General features: G+C 63.4%; 3 protein-coding genes across 9 annotated transcripts in view; 1 reads left to right on the forward strand and 2 right to left on the reverse strand.

Moving 5' to 3' along the window:
* Positions 1–1,912: 1,912 nt before the first annotated feature.
* Positions 1,913–5,736, reverse strand: LOC128336136 (translation initiation factor IF-2-like). The gene is made up of 3 exons (XM_053275323.1): positions 5,621–5,736; positions 5,060–5,481; positions 1,913–3,533 (listed from the first exon to the last, which is right to left on the reverse strand). Exons 1-3 carry the CDS (start codon positions 5,734–5,736, stop codon positions 2,773–2,775), a joined length of 1,299 nt encoding a protein of 432 aa, XP_053131298.1. The 3' UTR covers positions 1,913–2,772.
* HIC1 (HIC ZBTB transcriptional repressor 1) lies at positions 5,628–10,133 on the forward strand. The gene is made up of 2 exons (XM_053275195.1): positions 5,628–5,786; positions 7,843–10,133. Exons 1-2 carry the CDS (start codon positions 5,735–5,737, stop codon positions 10,029–10,031), a joined length of 2,241 nt encoding a protein of 746 aa, XP_053131170.1. The 5' UTR covers positions 5,628–5,734; the 3' UTR covers positions 10,032–10,133.
* A 3,560-nt stretch (positions 10,134–13,693) lies between these two features.
* The window catches only part of SMG6 (SMG6 nonsense mediated mRNA decay factor), a 53,854-nt gene continuing 48,861 nt past the window's right edge, over positions 13,694–18,686 (reverse strand). For 6 of the 7 annotated variants that reach the window (XM_053275192.1, XM_053275194.1, XM_053275190.1 and 3 more), the window contains exons 18-19: positions 17,398–17,479; positions 15,558–16,521 (exon numbers count right to left, since the gene is read on the reverse strand). In XM_053275192.1, the coding sequence (XP_053131167.1) occupies positions 16,391–16,521; positions 17,398–17,479 (213 nt within the window). In that variant the 3' untranslated portion in view covers positions 15,558–16,390. Of the gene's footprint in view, positions 15,116–15,557; positions 16,522–17,397; positions 17,480–18,686 lie in introns of those variants that run through there. The other variant, XR_008311824.1, reaches the window with a different exon arrangement.

Genomic DNA, 18,686 nt, shown 5'->3' on the forward strand with positions numbered 1-18,686 from the left:
TTATGCTGGTCTTGGACTGTAATAAAGATGATTGATTGATTGATTGATTGATTGATAGACCCCAAGCAAACAGCAGGACTTCTGAGTAAACACAGTTCAGGTCAGGCAGGCAGAGGGATGCCATTTGCACCCGGACCAGCACCCGGGGCTCTTGGGAGCAGCATTCTCCCACTGACCAACCTGAGCAGCGGCTTCTCTGCCTACAGAGAGGCGTGTGTTGAGGCCTCCACAGGCACGCACACAAGGCCTATGGGCTTTGGGAGGGCTGCAGACGACGTGGAAGATACTGTGGGAAAGGGGAAATGAAAGACGCTCGGCAGCAGAGGGACAGCCCTGGGCGACACTGACAGCTTCCCTCTTCCAGTCCCAGCCCTTCCACCCCCCACAACATTTCTGCAGGCAGAAGCCCTACATGGTCTTCAACTGGTGCCTTGCCAAATGCTCGGCCTGCAGCCAGAACCATGGCCCTTGGCCTGTGGCAAGCGTGATCAATCTGCTTTTGCTGCCTGCCTGGGACAGCATCCTAGCTGCAGTCCCAGGCCAGCAGCAAAAGGAGGTGGATCAAGTTTGTCATAGGCCAAGGGCCCTGGCTCTGGCTGTCAGATTCCATTATTGCTTCTGGGCCCATCTCGCTCAGGACTGTCTACTCTGAGTGGCTGAAAGGCTTCAGGGCAAGGGGTTCCCCCGGTGCGATCTGGAAATGCCGCCAGGGATTGAACCTGGGACCCTCGGCATGCCTAGCAGAGGCTCTGCCCCTCTGTTGCAGCCCCATGCCTGCCAGTAGACTGCAGAGAAGGCATTTGGGAGAGGCCAGACTTGGTGGCCTCCTGACCCCTTTCAGCTGGGCCACACCCATGTCTGACACCCAGGATGGAGTCTCCGTGAGCTGCCTGGTGAAAGGAGGCTGAAAGATCTGTCCTTTGTGAATGGTGGCTTGTTGGAAACCTTGCTGCCAAGGAACAAAAAGCTGGTGGGAACATGTTTCTTGGCTTTGAAGTGCAGGATGCAAGTTTCAAATCACACAGGCCTCCAGCCCTCTCTCTTTAAGATCACCCTGAGGAACAGAGGAAGCTGCCATCTACTGAGTCAGGCCCTTGGTCCATCTCGCTCAGTATTGTCTACACAGACTGGCAGCAGCTGCTCCAAGGTTGCAGGCAGGAATCTCTCTCTCTCAGCCCGATCTTGGAGAAGCTGCCAGGGAGGGAACTGGGAACCTTCTGCTCTTCCCAGAGCGGCTCCATCCTCTCAGGGGAATCTCTCCCAGGGCTCACACTTCTAGTCTCCCATTCATATGCAACCAGGGCAGACCCTGCTTAGTTAAGGGGACAAGTCATGCTTGCTGCCACAAGACCAGCTCTCTTCTCCCACACAGCATCCTGTGTGATTCAAAAGCTTGCAATCATCATCATCATATCATCATCATCCTGCATTTTAAATACTCCCAGATCCTTTTTGGATGCAGCAGAACAACAGGTTCCTGAGGGGAACAAACAAGCAACTTGTTGTTTTTTTAGTTTTTAACCTGTCACAATTATTTTATAAAACTTCAATAAAAATCTTTTTAATGATTTTTTGTTGTATTATTTTGTGAAACTTCAAAAATATTTCTAAACTACAGCACCTCCTAGCAATTACAACATATGTGTGTGTGTGTGTGTGTATATATATGTTGTAATTGCTGTTGTAACGGGGGGGGGGGGAGAAAAGAGAAAAGGAAATCTTAATCACTAACATAATATGTAAATAATAGTTTAAAAAACCTCCTAACGATATATTTCTTCACAGCAATAGTGCTGTGAAGAAATAATCGGTAGGAGGTTTTTTAAACTATTATTTACATATTATGTTAGTGATTAAGATTTCCTTTTCTCCCCCCCCCCGTTGATTATTATTATGATGATGATGATGATCATTGTATGCTGTAAGGCTTTATTAATTGAAACAAAAGGGGAAAGTATCAAGAAGAACACAAACACTGCCATTCAACAAGACAGGGGGATATCGCATTTAAAACCTTCTGGGGAAGATTAAACTCTTGCTTAAAGAGAGACTGTTTAACGTGCCCCGCAAAGAGAAGCAAAGAACTTCCCAGAAGAAGCGGAACGGAACAGAATCCCTCCTCCTGGCCCAGATGACCACGAGCTGCGGAAGGGAATCGGGCGGTCTCCCCCTTAGGCATCCAAGATCCGTACCACTGTTTTCGAGGCTGTCTCTCTCTGATCGCTGCTGGGAGTTTTCCGCAGGGGGGCTGCCGAAGGCCTTGAACTCGCGTCTCCTGCGGTCACATCTCGGCCCGATTCACCCCGAAGTCCCTGCGAGTTACCGGGGCGCAGTTCCCACACAATGCGGGTTGTTCCCTGCCTGGCAGAATGCAGTAACCCGATGGCTCTCTGGGGGAAACCAATCTACTCTTCGCTGGGTGGGTGGGGGACCACTTGGGGTTGTTGGCAGCGAAGCCTCCCGGCAAAGCCCGCGGTGTGTAAACGGGACAGAGCAAGGCCCTCCACAGGGGACTGAAGCGGCAGCCGCCTTGGGACCCCGCTGTGAGCCCCGAATTAGAACTCCGAGCCCTTCGGCTTCTCCTTCGCCACAGGGACGGTGGTGGGTGGGCTCCTTTGGGGGAGCAGCCACTTGCCTTGGGCCCTCGAAGCTTGGATTCGTTGAAGCTTGGATTCGGGCGCAGCTTGGATTCGTTGGAGAGGTCGCGCCGTTCACACGGGTCCAGCTCTTCCCGGCCCAAGGGCTGCCGAGGGGAGGAAGGTCGGGGTGGCCTCACCCGGAGCGGCGGGGGGGGGGTCGGTGTCTGGGCAGGCGGCCACGATCCCGTGTGCGCCGAAGCACGAAGGTCGCCTCGCAGAGGTCCGCCCTCGTCCACGGCAGACTCGGCGATCCAGAAGACTGTCGGTGCGTCCGGCGCCGTCGGTGTGGCGAGATGCGGGCGGCAGCAGGCCGTGGTGCGTGGAGCCCGAAGGCGCTCGCCCGGCAACATCCCCGGCGTCCCTGCAGCCTCTCGGGGGCGAAGGCGGGCGGGCGGCGCGGTCTGTCTGTGCTGCGGCGGAGGCCTCTGACCCTCGCCTGGTTCGCAGCCCTACTCGGGCGAGTCCGACCTCGCGCTCCTCCGAAGCGGTTTGCCAAGCTGGTTCCGCGGGAAGGTCCCTCTGAGCGGCGCCTGCTTGCTGCCCCCCAAGGGCCCCCGGCAAGGAGCAAGGCAGCCGACCCCGAGGGTGACAGCCCCGGGAGGGGTGCTGCTGGGCTGGAGAGGGCCGGCTGCTCCCCGCCCCGGCGCAAGCCAGAGAACCGCCACTTCTGACAAAAGGCGGCCTCTCTGGGCCCAGGGAGCCGGAGTGCCCGGCAGCGGCGGCCCTCCGGGGTTTCAGGCGCGGGTCTCTTCCAGCCCTCCTTGGAGACGCGGCCAGGATGGAAGCCCTGCTGGATGCGACTCGGGGCCAGGCACTCCTCGCCCCGCCGGGCCTGCTGCTTCACAGGGTTGTTGTGAGGAGAAAGCCAAGCAGGGAGTCCGCCGCTCGGGGCTCCTCGGAGGAAGAGCGGGAAAGAAGATGTAAACAATAACCCCGCGGGCCTTCCGGGCGCCAAGCAGACACTCGACCACCGCCCCATCCCCAAACCCAGCCCAACAGAGACTCGGGGGTCTTGTGAGGGGACAGAGATCGAGAGGAAGCTGCCCTCGACTGAGTCTGACCTTTCCTCCACCGAGCTCAGCAGCATGATCGACTCTGACCGGCAGCGGCTCTCCAAGGCTCGGGCAAGGCCCTTTCCCAGCCCTGTCAAGAGAGTCCTGTATGCTTTGGTAGTCTGTTGGTTCAATTAAAAAAAAAAATCTTCTCCTATCCAAAATAAATAAAAATAAAAATCTTGTCCTCTCTAGAGAGCCTGGCACCCACGGGCTCCCCTCAGACAAAAACCTCATCTTGCCCCAGAGGCTAGTCCTCTGCTCAAGGGGCGACTCCCTGCAGGGCAGCTATTTCTTTCCCTCAGGAGACCCCTGTGAGCGCTTTTGTGGAAAAGACGCGCCTAGTGATGGTGCTGCTGCTGCTGCTGCTGGCGGTCCCCCCCCACCCCCGCTCACAGGACCCTCACCCCCATCCTTCTCCCTGCCCCCAAGACGCCGGCCGTGAGAAAAAGACAGCCGCCCGGATTCCTCCCGCCCCCGCCCGGCCCGGCTGCCTTCCCCTCCGGCCAGGGGCTTTCCAGCCCAGCGTGCCCTCCTCAGCAGGGTTGCCAAGCGGAATGGGCAGAACGGGGGGGAGGGGGGCGTTGGAGGGGCCCCGCCGGAATCCCGCCGGGAGCTCTGACTCCCCCACCATCCTCCTGGCTCCTCCCCGCCCCGCCCTGCGCTTCAGGCCAACTCATCTCTCTCCTGCCTGCCTGCCTGCCTGGGGCGCCCCCCAAGTGTCTGCGCCTAGACGGGGGTGTTGGGGGGGGGGGGCGCGGGGCCGCCGAGGGCAGAGTCTCTCTGCTTTGCAGGCCGGAGGTGCCGGGTTCGATCTGGCGGCGGCGGCGGCGGCAGCAGCAGCAGGGGAAGACACCCTGCCAGGAGTCCTGCAGAGCTGCTGCCAAACGGTGTAGGCAGAGCACACTGGGCTGGGCTGGGCAGGCCAAGGGTTGGACTCGGGCAGCTCCCCGCCCGGGCCCCTCTGGAGCCAGAGTCGAGGCCCTGAGTCAGACCCTCGCGTCGGCCGCAGGGCCCCGCTGCAACCGCCAGGTGGTGCCCTCCCTACAGCGGGCTCTCTGAAAAGGCCGGGGATGGAATCGCGCCCAGAAGGATTGGGCCGAGCTGGAAGGAGAGGGCGCCGCTGCCGCTGCTCTTGGGAGCGGTGTGTGTGTGTGGGGGGGGGGGTGGCATTGAGGCGGGGTGGGGGGCGCTGTGGCCGCGCACTGAGAGCGAGCCTGGGAAGCGGCCGCTCCAGTCCCGGAAGGTTCCGGGGGCCACTACCCGCCTCTGGATGGCGGAAGCGGGGCAGGGAGGGAGACGGGGCTTTGGGACCCGGGTCAAGAGCTCTCTCTCTGTGCCTGGCAGCCCCCTCTCCCCCCCACTAACCTGAGTCGCCACCAACCTCTTCGGCGAGCTGGTGCGCAGCCCGGCCACCCTCCGCCGACCGCGCGGGCACCGCCTCTCTCTCTCCCCCGCCTCCCGCCAGCCCAAGGCGGGGGCTGGGTCCCATCCACGCCCCGGGGGCCCGCGCTCCTTCCGCGCTCGCGCGTGGCTCCCGGCTCTCTCGTCCCTCCGGGGCCGGAGGCGGCGTTGGCTGCGGGTCCCCGGACGGCAGCGGCCTCACCTCTACGCCCTGCGCAGACGGCCCGCCCCCGGGCCAGGGGTCCTGCCTCTCTTTCGCTCTCCCCACCCCCCCCGCGCGCGCCCGGGCCGCTCCTCCTACCTGGGGGGCTGATCCTCCCCCCGGGAGCCCCGTCGGGGCGGGCTCTTCCTCCTCCTCCCCCTCCTCCTCCTCCCTCAGCCGCTCGCTGGCGAGGAGGAGGAGGAGGAGGAGGAGGAGGAGGCAGCTTCTGCTCGCGGCTGCTGCTGCTGCTGCCGCCGCCGCGGCTCCTTTAACACGCCCGGGTTCAGCCTGGGGTCAGGGGGAGTTCGCGGCCCGGCCTTTACCTTTTCCGCCGACGCTGCTGCCGCTCTCCAGCACATGGGGGCCAGTCGCCGCCGCCGCCGCCGCCAGCCAGCGGCCTGAGGCGCCGGCGCAGAGGCAGCCGGCCGGAGCGAGCCATGCGCGTCCACACGGACCTCGCCTGCCTGTTGGACTCGACGGGGCTCCCAGGTAAGGGGCTTGCTGCGGGCGGCGGCTGGGCTCGGGCAGGCAGCGGCCTCCGGACTTCGTGCCTTCCCTCCGAGGCTCCGGGCAGCTCCTTCGGCTCGCCCCACTGGGCTCTCTCCGGGCAGCGAGGAAGAACTCCGACCGACCGCCCATTGCTGCTGTTGCAGCTGCGAATATGTCGACTCGGCTCTTCCACACAAGTTCCCCAAAGGGGACAAGACAGAGTGGGGGGGGGGAGGCTGCTCTCCGGGGACGGAGGCTCCGGCCTTGGGCTGTGCGGCAGAGACCCACAAACTCCCCGCAAACAGCCCCCCCCCAAAAAAACACCCCCACATCTGAGCTCCCCGCCTATCTGAGTTCTTCTGCAGTCGACGTTCTCGCCTCCAGCCCCACCGTGGCCAGCGCAAGCGGGTCGAACACTCCTGTTGGACCTGGAAGCCGGTTCCCTTCGGAGCCAGCTGCCGCCTCGGGCCCGCAGGCTGCCTGGTGGGAGGGCGGTGGCGTGCCCCTGCTTCTTAGCTCCTCCGACGCCCGGCCCGTCGCGGGCCCTCCATCGCCGCCGGGCGGCCTGGGCCTGCTTTGCGTCGGGCGGCAGCTCCGCGCCCGGTCCCCGCCTGTCCGGGTTGCACGAACTCGGCTCCCAGCAGTGGCAGGTGAGCGGGGCCCCGCAGGAAGCCGCTTCGCCGGGAGAGGCGGCTGCTTCTCCGCCTTGGCACTGTGGGGAAGGCCTCTGCGCTGGCATCCTTGGCTAGGCGGGTTTCTCGTCTCCGCGCCAGGCCTTTCCAGGGAGATGCGGGGCGTAGGCCTCCGGGAAGGCGCAGGGGCGGCGATCGCGGCACCCCGGCACAGCCTCCCTCCCCGGCCCGGGGACCCTGCAGCTCCTGGCCAGCGGGAGAGGGGGCTGAGGAGGCCCCTCTGGCCCCCTGGACGCGGAGACGGGCCTGGCGAGGGCGGCGGGCTTAGCCCTGCGCTTCGGGCTGTCAGACTCCAGCCCGTCCCCGCAAGCGAGGCTGCCTCTGATCTGAACCCCCCCCCCGCCCGCTTAGGGGTGACCCCACCCGGGCTGGGCGGCTTTCTCCGCTGCGCCCCGGAGCGCCGTGGCTGTTCGCTCAGGCCGAAGGATACAGGATGGAGCCCCAGCTCGGCTAGGCGAGGAAGTTGGCGGCGCGTTGAGTTTTCATTCGATTACCAGTGGGCCAACTTCAAGCAGCCCCGTGAAGTTTGACATGTTGATTTGCTTGTGCATCTTAACTTTGAAAAGGGGGAAAAGAGAGAGAGAGAGAGAGAGAGGTGCTTATTTTTTATTTTATTTTATTTTCGTTTGACATCCCGCTCTCCCTCCAAGGAGCCCAGAGCGGTGTACTACCTACGCGAGTTTCTCCCCACAACAACCCTGTGAAGTCGGTTAGGACTGAAAGTAGTAGGACCGAGAGGGAGGGAGGGCTGAGAAAGACAAGAAAAAGGAGAGAAGGGAGGGAGGAAGGGAAGGACGGACAAAAGCAAGCAAGCAAGCAAGGCCGGCTCTCCGAGGGCAGCTCTGGCTTCTCCGGGGCCTACCCAGCCGGGATCCGTTTCCCTCCCCCGGCCCGGCTGGGGCGAGCGCGGGCGGCCCACCATTGATGCCAGCCGCGGCGGGGCGGGGTGGGGGGGCTCCGCAGAGGCTGCCCCAGCCCCTCCAGGCGCGACTGCGCAGCCCTGCCCGCCTGGAGGGGGCGTGCGGAATGATGGCGGAGACACCGGCGGGTGGGGGGGGGGCTGCCTGCCCCCCTCCTGCCTGCGAGGGAAAGCCCCTCTATAAGGGGCGGCCGGTGGGGGAAGAGGCGGCCAGAGCGCGCGAGACAGGCGCAGCAGCCCCCCCCTCCCGCCGTAGCAGCAGCGGCAGGCAGGCAGGCACCCACCCGGGGAGGCGAACAGAGGGGAGCCCGTTCCGGGGGCGCCAGCAGCAAGAGCAGCCAGCCGGCTGGGCGGAGGGAGCCGGGCAGCGGGGCCCCCGCCCCCCCGCTGCTCCTGCCTGACCTCCGCGCCCCCCCCCACCCGTCTCTCCCTCCCCCCGCTGCAGGCGAGCCCGGCGCGGCGATGCTGGACGCCTCCGAGTCGACGGGCCACTCCCGGCAGCTGCTGCGGCAGCTCAACGCGCAGCGCACCAAGGGCTTCCTCTGCGACGTGATCCTGGTGGTGCAGAACGCGCTCTTCCGGGCGCACAAGAACGTGCTGGCGGCCAGCAGCGCCTACCTCAAGGCCCTGGTGGTGCACGACAACCTCATCAACCTGGACCAGGAGATGGTCAGCCCCGCCGTCTTCCGCGCCGTCCTCGACTTCATCTACACCGGCCGCCTGGGCGACTCCGACGGCGAGCCCGGCGGGGGCGGAGGCGGCATCGGAGGCGGCGTCTCCGCCGGCGAGCCCAGCCTGGGCGCCGTCCTGGCCGCCGCCAGCTACCTGCAGATCCCGGACTTGGTCGCCCTGTGCAAGAAGCAGCTGAAGCGCTCCGGCAAGTACTGCCAGCTCCGCGGAGGCTACTCGCCCTTCGGCAAGCTGGCCCGCGGCCTCCGCGCCCCGACGCCCGTCATCCAAAGCTGCTACTCCTCGTCCGCGCCTGGCCCGCCGCCGCCGCCGCCGCGACCCGTCGAGCCCGGCAACCCGCTCAGCACCCACTGCGGCGAGCTCTACGCCGCCGCCTCCTCGCAGGGGGCAGCGCTGCACCCGCACGGCCTCTGCCCGCCCGAGCGCCTCTGCTCGCCGCTCTGCGGCCTGGACCTCTCCAAGAAGAGCCCCAACGGCTCCTCGCCGCAGCTGCCGCCGCCGCCGCCGCCCGAGAGCCGCCTGCGCGCCGCCGTGGAGAGCCGCGAGAACTCGCTGCCCCCCCGGCCCGAGAGCCCCACCGTCAGCGCGGCGCTGCTCTCCCACAACTCCGCTTTCGGGGAAGCGGCGGCGGCGGCAGCGGCCTCCTCCCAGCTGCAGGTCTCCTATCGCGGCGGCGGCGGCGGCAGCAGCCCGGGGCCCGAGCCGTCGGGGCGCGCCGCCGAGGTGGCCCCCGAGTTCCTGTACCGGTGGATGAAGCACGAGCCTTTGGGGGGAGGCTACGTGGACGAGGAGGAGGAGGAGGAGGAGGAGGACGGGGAGGAGGAAGGCGACTGCCGGGGCCCCCCGCGGAGGGACAGCAGCGGCCAGCTGGAGCACAAGCCCGAGTCTCCTCCGCAGCGCCGCCGCTACCCGGGCCTGGAGGGCACCGAGGCCGAGGAGCTGGAGAACGACAAGAGCAGCAGCGGCGAGGAGAGCGGCGGCGGCGGCGGCGGCAGCAGCAGCGGGCGGCCCTCGCCGGCGGCCGGCGGCCTGGAGCGCTACCTGGGCTACGAGCCGGAGGGCTTCGGCGGCGACAACCTCTACGTCTGCATCCCGTGCGGGAAGGGCTTCCCCTCCTCGGAGCAGCTGAACGCGCACGTCGAGGCCCACAACGAGGAGGACGAGCTCTACCGCAAGGAGGCCGCCGAGGCGGCCGCGGGCCAGCTGGCGGGCGCGCCCTTCCTGGAGAAGCCGCCGCCGCCGCCGCCGCCGCTGCCTGCGCCGCTGCTGCCGTCGGGGGCCCCGGCGGGCTGCGACCTGCTGCGGCCCTACCGCTGCTCGTCCTGCGAGAAGGCCTACAAGGACCCGGCGACGCTGCGGCAGCACGAGAAGACGCACTGGCTGACGCGGCCCTACCCCTGCTCCATCTGCGGCAAGAAGTTCACGCAGCGCGGCACCATGACCCGCCACATGCGCAGCCACCTGGGCCTCAAGCCCTTCGCCTGCGACGCCTGCGGCATGCGCTTCACCCGCCAGTACCGCCTGACCGAGCACATGCGCATCCACTCGGGCGAGAAGCCCTACGAGTGCCAGGTCTGCGGCGGCAAGTTCGCCCAGCAGCGCAACCTGCTCAGCCACATGAAGATGCACGCGGCGGCGGCGGCGGCGGCAGCGGCGGCGGCCGCCTCGACGGGCCCGGACGGCAAGCTGGCGCTGGACTTCCCCGAGGGGGTGCTGGCCATGGCGCGGCTGGCCCAGCAGCAGCACCACGACAAGGAGCTGCTCTCGCACGCCTCCCACTTCCTGGCCGACCCCAAGGCCGCCGTCGAGAGCCTCTACCTCGGCCTCAGCCCGGACAAGGCCGCTGAGGTGTTGGCCCAGGGGGCGGCCGCCGCCGCTGCCGCCGCCGCCCACCTGCACCACGACCACCGCGCCCGGACCATAGACCGCTTCTCGCCCCCCTGACCCGACGGAGGCCCGCCCCAGGACGGTAGACTTGCGGGGGTTAGGGGGGGGGCATCGCCTTTGGGGAGGGGAGGGGCCGGGCTTGGCTTCCTGGACCCTTGAGGGGGTCTCCTCCTCCTCCTCCCCCCCCTGTGAAAAAGGGAAAGGGGACAGACAGACAGACTGAGGGGGGGTGTCCTCCGATCCCAGCGAGATGCAGCCGGAGCGCGCCCCCCCCGCCCCGCTTTGTGCCACGCCTTGGAGCTGCCCCCCCCCCGCCCAGGGAATAGTGGATATTTCCCTACCTCAGCCTCCCCGCCCCGAGCAAGGCTCCTCTTTTTTTTCTTATTGGTTGGACCCCACCGAAGGGGAGGGCCAGGGGACACCCCCCCCGCCCCGCCAGCCTGAGCTGTGTGGGCTGCACGGGCACGGAATCGGGCCCTCTGGGTGCTGGGCTGCCCCAGGGCAGAGGTTCGCCCTTCCAGTGCGCGGTCCCTCCCTGGTGCTGGAGAGTGTCACAGCGCCAACGGTGTTTACTTTCCACGGAGGAGGGAGCCCGGCCTTGGCTCCCCCTCTGCCGTCCAAAGTGGTACAGTCCTCCTCTGTTGGGTGCAGCAGAGCAGAGGCGTTCCCGGTTCCTTCAAGCGGGCAGGAAAGAGCTTGTCCCAACCTCTCTCCACGTGGCACGTCTGAACCCACCCACCCCTCTTCCTAGACTGCCCAAGGAGCCCTTCCTTGCCTGACTTGTCAGGGAGCTGTTCAGGGAAAGGGCCTCGGGGTCTGTGCAGTCCCAAAGAGTGTGGGGGTGGCCCTGGGACGCTATGGGCTATGGACCCCTTTGCTGCCTTGGCGTACCCTCTGACGTGGTGGTGGGAGCCATGGAGGTTCCTTCTTTCTACCCCACTCTCCTCTATCTGGCCTGGAAGCTTCCAGGTTCTGTGTGACCTGGAGGCTTGCAGTCATGGAAACATAGGGAGCTGCCATCTACTGAGTCAGACCCTTGGTCCAGCTAGCTCAGTCTTGTCTTCACAGACTGGCAGCGGCTTCTCCAAGGTTGCAGGCAGGAGTTTCTCTCTGCCCTGTCTTGGAGATGCTGCCAGGGAGGGGACTTGGGGCCTAGTTGTTTACCATGTGGGGAGACTGAGCCCCCTCCCTCCCCTTCGGGAACCAGACCAGGGTCAGAACCAGCTATCAGGTGACTCTGAAGCGTCTCTTACCCTCCCTGTCCCAAGGAACCAAGGCCCCTTTCCTTCTGCAGGCACCGGGGTTGCCACTAATTTTTTCCTGCAAAGCTCCTGTGCTTTGAACTATTGCATGGCACATAGTTCAGTACGTTTCCATCAGCTGCACTTTTGATTTTCTGCCTGTCATGTGGATAGTTTTTAAAAAGCGGCCACTCAGGTGTCAGCTGTAGTTGCAGGGAAACGTATTCTCAGGTTTCACATGGAACCACTTGCTGAGAAGTCGCCCCAGCTTCTTTGGGTGCAGTTTGTCTCACAACTGTGAGTTTTCTGAAGAGACGTGCTGAGGTAGCAGTCACTTCCCACAGCACTTCTGAGACAGGGTGATGAAATGGTCAGATACTGGGGGGGGGGTCCGGCTAGATGACCTCTGCATCCCATCTGTCATGGCAGCCACAGGGGAAACTCCAAGGGCAACAGAATCAGGCACCTTACTACTGTGTCAAGGACTGTAGCCATTTTCAAGTTGGTATTGTAGACACCCACTGGCCAGGGGACATCTACTGTAAGGCCATGTTTTTACAAAACCTTTAAAGTTTATAGGTCGTGTCTGGAACACGCAAAACGCAGTGGCAATGGAGCTGGGGTTTGGGGGGCAGTGCCTCTGATTCTGTTCCTGGCACATTTTGCGTATTTCAGACACTAATATTAGACAGGAGTTCGGGGCAGTCATGCAGATATGCAAAATCCATAAAGAAGCGAAGGATTGTGCAGAAATGCAGCCTTACAGCAGAAGAGGTTCTCTTGCTGGTGGGTGTTATGAGCTTGAAATGTGTCCCTGGGAAAGTGATAACGTGTCCGATTCCGCCACCCTTGGAATTGCCCCCCAGGGCTGGCAGCCAGGACTTCTGCTGAGCCCCACGACCTGATTACAATGTGAATAGGAAAGCATGTGTGTCCCTCCAGGGACAGGAGGGGCCCCCTCCCCAAAGGGACACGCTCCTCCACTGTCTCCCGTTCTGAATCCAAGCACTGCCTTCCACTGTCCCCAACTGCTCCCGAAGCCAAAGTTGTTGCGGGTGGGGGCTTCCCTGTGTGCTGCATTATTCCCCCTCCCGCTGGACACTTTGACAAAGACAAACGCGGCCAAATTTGTCAGCTCTGTGGAGGCCCCCGACAGCTGCTGGCCTTTTCCAGCCTCAGGGTTCAGGAGGGAGGCTTTTGCCCAAGTGTCAAACCGGGTGTGCCTTGCTTTGTGGAGGGGGGGCAAACTGGGGGGGGGTGTGCTGTGCAGGGCCTGCCTTTGGGCCATGGGCACCATCTCCAAGTGGTGATTTGGGGCAGTGCCCACCCCGAGAGACGGGAAAGAGGGGGCCACATTCTAGCCCTTGCCGCTTGGGGTGCCTTTCCTCGTGTACCGCCAAATGAGGAGGGCCCACTTGCAGTCACTTCTGCCCCAGGAAAGGGTCAGGGCCCCCATGAGCCAAGGGCTGGCCTCTCTCCACGGAGGACTCTTTGGAGGGCAGACCTGCCCCTTTTTCACTTCCATTCCTTTGACATCGATATACCTGAATCCACAATTGCATCCTCCCCAAAATATGTTTGATTTTAGAAATGATCTTTCATGTTAGAAGTCTGGGGGGGGGGGAGAGCAGGGCTTTTTCTTAAACCCAGAGTCCTCCCCAGCCTGTATTAGCCCATATTTTTTGGGGGGGAGGGCATCTGAAATCCAGAGTCCTCTAGTCTAAATATGATGGTAGTTTCTGCACTTTTAAAGGCTGCCACACAACCCAATGTAGGATTTGCAACTCTGGTGTCTGTAGAGCTTTTAAACGCTTTCCAGACTCCTTGGCAAACGCAGATGGTCAGGGCAACACAGAGAAAACTGAAAAGCTCGCCATGCGATCAGCTCTTTCCCATCTCTCGGGGGTTTAGGCCTTGTCAAAAATCACCACCAACATTCGTCTCCCGCCCCCCCCCATCCCACTCCCCTTCCCGGTGGACTACGGGCCTTCTACACACACACACACACACTTTCCAGGAGAGGGGTGTGCATGCTTGTGTGCTTGCTCAGCAGGCCCAAGAAACAGACGCGCCTCCCCCCCACCCCATCCCCGTCCCACTTGTGTCCAGTCTGAGCAGCTGTTTCTCTCTCTCTCTCTTTCCTGACGGAAAAACAGGTTAATGTGAAGCTTCTCCTCCCTCTTTGCACACCAGCCCTTTGCAGCCTGTGCCCCAAAGTGCCTTCTTCACCTGAGCCAGCCCACCCCCCACCCCCCTCCCAGCTCTGGGAGGACACCGAGAACGTGGCCGGCCAAAAATCTTCACCGGTCAACCGTTCACTGCGGCCCTAAACTGGTCGGATGTGACCGGCCCGCCTTAGACTGTGACCAAAAAAAGGGAAGTCCCCGGAAGGGGTGGCCCGGTGGAGCCTCTTGTAGCCTTGTGTACATGGGATGATCCTCCCCTCTGTTTTGTACCGGAAGCAAGAAAAGCCAGCAATAAATGGTGTGTCTTTAATAACACGAGGCCTCAGGCGTTGCTTGTGGGGCTGGGCCAAGGGGCCCCTGGCAGCAGGGGCGGCGAGGGAGGGGAGCCACGACTAGGCCCAGCTCGCCTCGCTGCCAAGGGGGGACCCCCTGAAATCCTGCGTCTGGCAGGACTGCTGTGTGAAGAACATGGGATCATTCCCAGAAGCACTGCCCCGAAGCATTGGGGGGGCGTGGAGATCTTTGCGGAGGGTTTCCTGGGCAGGGGGTCCTAGGCAGCGGCCTTCTCCCGAGTCGGACCCTTCACCTGCCGGCTCCGGAGAGACTGGCAGCGTTCCTCCGGGGTTCCAGGCAGGGACGGAACCCAGGACCAGCTGCAGGCCCAGCAGAGCAAGGGCTCCATCCTCGCCCCCTGGGACACGTGGGATCCTGGTCCGCCGAGCTTTTCTTCTCACAGGGTGACCTGGGAACCGACTTCTCAGTTGGCTGGGAGGCTCTTTCCAAAGCGGCGCCCCCCCCCCCCGGCACCCCACAGATTCAGGAAAAGGGATCTCCACACGGTGCCGAGGAAACCTGCCCTCCAGCGCTTCAGGGCCAGCAGCCAAGACGGAGCGTCCCTGTCGAGGAGGGTTTGTTGTAAAGCCGTCCTTTGCTGTCAAGGCCGAGGAAGAGGCCCAGGCGGAGCCATGGCCCACTTGAGCCAGGAGGCCTGGTTGCCTCAGATCCGTCAAGCGTTGGGAGTGACGCACACTGCTGCTTCTCAGCTGCCACCCCCCGGGCGTGGGCCCAGACGGGTCTGGCCCGCGTGCCCGATGCCCTTGGAGAGCAGAGAAGTGGGGGAGCTTCTGTGTATGAAAGGAGGAAGCTGCTGCCTACCGAGTCAGGCCCTGGGTCCATCGAGCTCAGGGCTGAGCCTTCCCGAGCCCTCCCGGGAGACGCTGCCACCAGGGATTGGGCCGGGGACTTCCTGCATGCCAGGCAGTGGGCCCAGGGGAAACGGCCCAGGCATCTGGCGAGAACGGGTCCTGAGAGCTGCCACCAGGCCAAGTCACGGTGGGGGCGGCCACAGAATGGCTTCCAGGGAACTCTTTGTGGAGCAGGAACGATCGGGAGGAGGAGAGCCCTGCCCACACCGCTGGGATGAGTCCGGTCCAAGACCTGCTTCTCCTTCCTCCGTTCTGCTCTAGGCTTGACCCAGCAAGCCACAGAAATGGAAAAATCTGGTTTCTCGTCTGCCGTCCAAAGACTCCGCTCCCCTCTCTGTCCGGAAAGAGTCTGTGACGGGCTGGCCGGGAGGACGGGGCTTCCGGGGTGGCTGGAAATCAGGTGTGGCAGCGGCTCGGAGTCCCGCCAGGAGCTGAGCCGGCCGAGGTCTCTCCCGAGAGCCGGCTCCCTCCTCACCCCCACCATGAATCAACACAGAGCAGCGCTCCCTCTGAAAGATTTATTAAGAAGACAACAGAACAAAAATGGTCACAAACCCTCCGCCAAAGTCAGGCCGGCCCGAGAAGCAGAACTGGTAGGGAAACCCCCTCCTGGGAAATGGGAGGCGGGCAGCCCGGCCGCTGCCCTCCGAGGCGGATGGGGCTAGCCGGGGGCCCCCAGCCTCTCCGGCCCCGCTGGCCACAAGGGTCCCGGGTCCTGCTCAGGGTGGCGCCCCACAGAGGCGGCTGGACCACGGCATCCTCCGAGCGCCTCTTGGGCAAAGATCTGGCCGGTCTTGGGCTACCCTGGAGCCCACTGAATGTCTGGCAGATCAGATCCCTCCTGGGGGTGGGGAGGGAAGCAGGAGACCCCACTGCTGGCTGCTCCACACTCCCGCCCCCCCCCGGACCCCTTCTGTGGGTGCCCCAGAGGGCACGTCACCCATTCCCTACAGCCACGTGCCAGCCCCATTCCCAAGACGCCCCCTGCTCTCAGGTCTCCTTTGCAAGGGGGCATGCTCGCCTGCCCCCCACTGCAAGATCGACAGCCCCGTATTCTTCCCAGAGCCGCCCCAGCGGCCTCGGGTCTCACCTCACCACCGTGAGGGCTTTTCTTTTCTTTGGCTTGGAGGCGATCAGGGAGTGAGAGCACAAGAGGGGAAGCAGAAGGGCCCCAGGAGGAGGCAAGGGCGGCGGGAGGCGTGTGAGGGAACCTTGTGGGCAGAGACCATTGTCAGGACTGCAAAGTGGGGGTGGGCTGGGGGCAGAAGCAAAAGGCCCAGCGGTGCCCGGAGGGGCAGAGATGTCAGGTTAGGCCAAGCGCGTTGGGCACAGAGACTCTGGAGGCCCCGGCAAAAGCAGGAGGGAGCTGAGATGATATATGTGTGTGTGTGTGGGGGCATTTAGAAACAGTTCGCAACTCCCAAACTAAAGCTAGCCATCGGCCCACCTTGGCCTGCCTCGGAGGCGAGACCAAGCCGGGGACCACGCCCAGCCTCTCGGGTGGGCCTCTTCCCCCCCCCGTCCAGAGACCGAGGGGACCCTGTGCGCCTTCTACCTCTGCAGCCAAAAAACCTTCCCAGCGTGCCTGGCTCTCGCGCTCTCGCCTGCACACACCCCACAGCACGGCCATTCCGAGTGGGGTTGGAGACGCTGCGTTTATTGTTCGTGGGTGGGTCCCGGCACGGGGGCCACGGCCGAGGTGGCCTGGTCCTAGGCGGGCTGCCTCCAGGCCACCCTCCGGGGGGCAAAGAGCTGGACAGCTTCCAAGGGCGGCCTCCGCCTCCTCAGCCCTCCTGCGCCCACTTCAGGAACGTGGGGATGTCCCGCACGGGGACGTTGCGGGTCAGGGCCTTGACGCGCAGGTTCCGGTCGTCCGTCAGCAGCACCACCTCCCTCAGCAGCCGGATGGGGTCGTCTGGAAGAGCAGAGCGGGGCGGGGCGGGTCAGCGGGGGCCCCCGCAGGGCAGGCCCCAGGGAGCGCGTGTGGCCCGCCGCCCAGGACCCGCCCGTGCGGAGCCCCGCCGGAGGGCTTAACGAGAACCATCCCCTCCGCCGGCCGGGCGACGAGGCGGATTGTTAGAAACCAGAGGCTGTCAGGTTGTCAGGCCCTATCCGCCGTAATCCCCTGACGGCCCGATCCCGCCCCGGCGAGGCGTAAACACTCCGGAACGCCTCCTCCGTCAAGCTGACAAGTTAAGCTGCGGAGAATCTGGCCCGAGACAGGCGGACCGGGGGCTGCCCCCCTGTCCATCTTGGAGGGCCGTGGGGTGGCTGAGGGCTGGAGGTGGTGGTGGTGGGGGGGCTTGGGGGCTGGTTGCCTAACCCAGAGCCATGGCTGCGTGCGGGGTCCGTTCTGGGGCGGGGCGGGGCCAAAGGCGGCCATCCCAGGGCCCACGGACTAGGACGGAGGCCAAGCCAGCTCAGGCCCTGGGGGCCCCCCCTCCAGACATCCATGCTGAAGCAGGCCGTGCTGTGATGCACGCAAGTCCCTCTGGGGAGGGGTGTGTGTGTGTGGACGGGGGAATGGGCAGGCGGCTACGGACATGCCCCACTCACCCCCGCCCACGCAGACAGGCCTCACCGGGGCCAGGAGCTCTGCTCTCGGCTTCCCGCTGCAGCTCCTCCGTACTCTTGATTTGCCTCCTCGCCTGCTTAAGGGCCCACCCGCATCCCTCCCGGATTCTGGCCGCCCCTTTCCACGGGGCTTGGGGCCGTGAAAAGCCCACAGGCAGGAGCCCCCCAGAGACCCAGCGGGCCCCGGACGGAGCGAGCGCCCTCCCGGCCGGCGTACCTTTGTTGGCGGGCATGAAGTCCTTGGCTTTGTCGTTGCAGTAGTGCAGGCAGCAAGAGAGGATCAAGTCGTCATTGTTGCCCTGGGCGGGGGGGGGGGGGGGAGAAGAGAGAGTCACCCCCCGGGAAGCGGCAGTGCCTTTCAGCCCGTTCACGGAGCCCACTTCAGCAGGAGGCCGAGCGCTGCAGAAAAGCTGCCACACGGCCCCTTCTGGGAGCAAGGCCGCCTCCAAGGCTGTATTCTGCAGCCCCTTTCTGCTGCCAGAGCAGGGGCTACGGGCACACGCTATAGGGCCGGGCACACGCTATAGGGCCGTAGCTCAGGGGCAGAGCCTGGGCCTTGGCATGCGGCAGCATCTCCAGGTGGGGCTGGGGAAGGCTCCTGCCTGCAGCCCTGGGGAAGCTGCTGCCAGTCTGGGTAGACACTCCCGAGCGAGACGGACCAAGGGCCTGACTCCGTAGGAGGCAGCTGCCTGGGTTCCTATTGCAGAAGAATGCAAGCAGCCTCAGAGTTAAAGACACGGCTCCTAAATCCTTCGCTCCGTTGATTAAAACTGGCCCACTGATCAGTCAATAACAGCTTTTGCCAATTAGTCTACCAGTGGGGAGTGAAGGCACAGCAGCAGAGCTGGGACGAACCAGGCCCGGGAAGGGAAATAATAAATATTAATCATAACAATCATAATAATCCAAAAGACCTTGAAGAGCACCTCAGCACCATAGGGGCCACAGAAATCACCATCAGTCAATTACAAAAAGCAACTTTACTGGGAACAGCCTCTATTTTGCGACAATATCTATAATAAGAAGAACAAATATTGACAACAAAACTCAGCCATCCCAGGTCCTTGGGAAGGACTCGATGTCTGGATCAAACAAACCAGTCAATAACACTGGTCTGACGGTGTAAACAAGATCTAATAATAATAATAATAATAATAGTGGTGGTGATCATGACGATGATGCCAACTTTGTTAGCTGCCCCTAACAAATTGTTTGCTGAGCAGCTCACAGCACAGCATTAAAACAATTTAAAAAAACCCAGATCACACATGAAATCACCACACACCTAAAAATCCTCAATACAAACCCACTTAAAAGTGGTTTTAAAAAGCAAAATCTGGAAGGCCTGGGTGAACCAAACGGTCTCGCCAACTCCGCTGTCAAAGCGGCGAGGGTCCGGCGTCTGAAGACGGAGGCTTCTTTCAGCCGCTGCCACCGGGGATCGGAGCCCCCCCTGAGCCACGCGTGGACGACGTCTTTCCGGAAGCCTGGGTCCGTCTCGCTCAG

This window comes from Hemicordylus capensis, chromosome 12, assembly GCF_027244095.1.
Source record: "Hemicordylus capensis ecotype Gifberg chromosome 12, rHemCap1.1.pri, whole genome shotgun sequence".
NCBI lineage: Eukaryota > Metazoa > Chordata > Lepidosauria > Squamata > Cordylidae > Hemicordylus > Hemicordylus capensis.